This window comes from Myotis davidii, unplaced genomic scaffold (genome assembly GCF_000327345.1).
Source record: "Myotis davidii unplaced genomic scaffold, ASM32734v1 scaffold681, whole genome shotgun sequence".
NCBI lineage: Eukaryota > Metazoa > Chordata > Mammalia > Chiroptera > Vespertilionidae > Myotis > Myotis davidii.
Window position 1 is genome coordinate 323862 of NW_006291551.1, and position 220 is coordinate 324081.

A 220-nucleotide genomic window follows, 5' to 3' on the forward strand; every position below is an offset into this window, starting at 1 on the left:
CGGCGTTCAGCGACCACAACATCCAGTACCAGTTCCGCACAGAGAATAATGGAGGACAGGTGAGAGGGGGCGCCGCGGGCCGAGAGGGTCGGGTCGGGAGGGGCTCGGACCCGGCCCCTGCCCGGGCCCTAGCGCTGGCCTCGCTGCTCTGCCGCCCCCTGCAGGTGACATACCGCGTAGTCCAGGTGACTGATGGTCAGCTGGATGGCCAGGGCGACAC

At 68.6% G+C, this 220-nt stretch overlaps 1 protein-coding gene across 1 annotated transcript in view; it reads left to right on the plus strand.

The window, feature by feature from the left end:
- Positions 1–2: 2 nt before the first annotated feature.
- USF2 (upstream transcription factor 2, c-fos interacting) overlaps positions 3–220 on the plus strand; it is a gene marked incomplete at its 5' end in the record, with an annotated part of 9021 nt that continues 8803 nt past the window's right edge. The window contains 2 exons of the mRNA XM_015564828.1: positions 3–59; positions 165–215. Coding sequence (XP_015420314.1) covers positions 3–59; positions 165–215 — 108 coding nt within the window. The remainder of the gene's footprint in view (positions 60–164; positions 216–220) is intronic.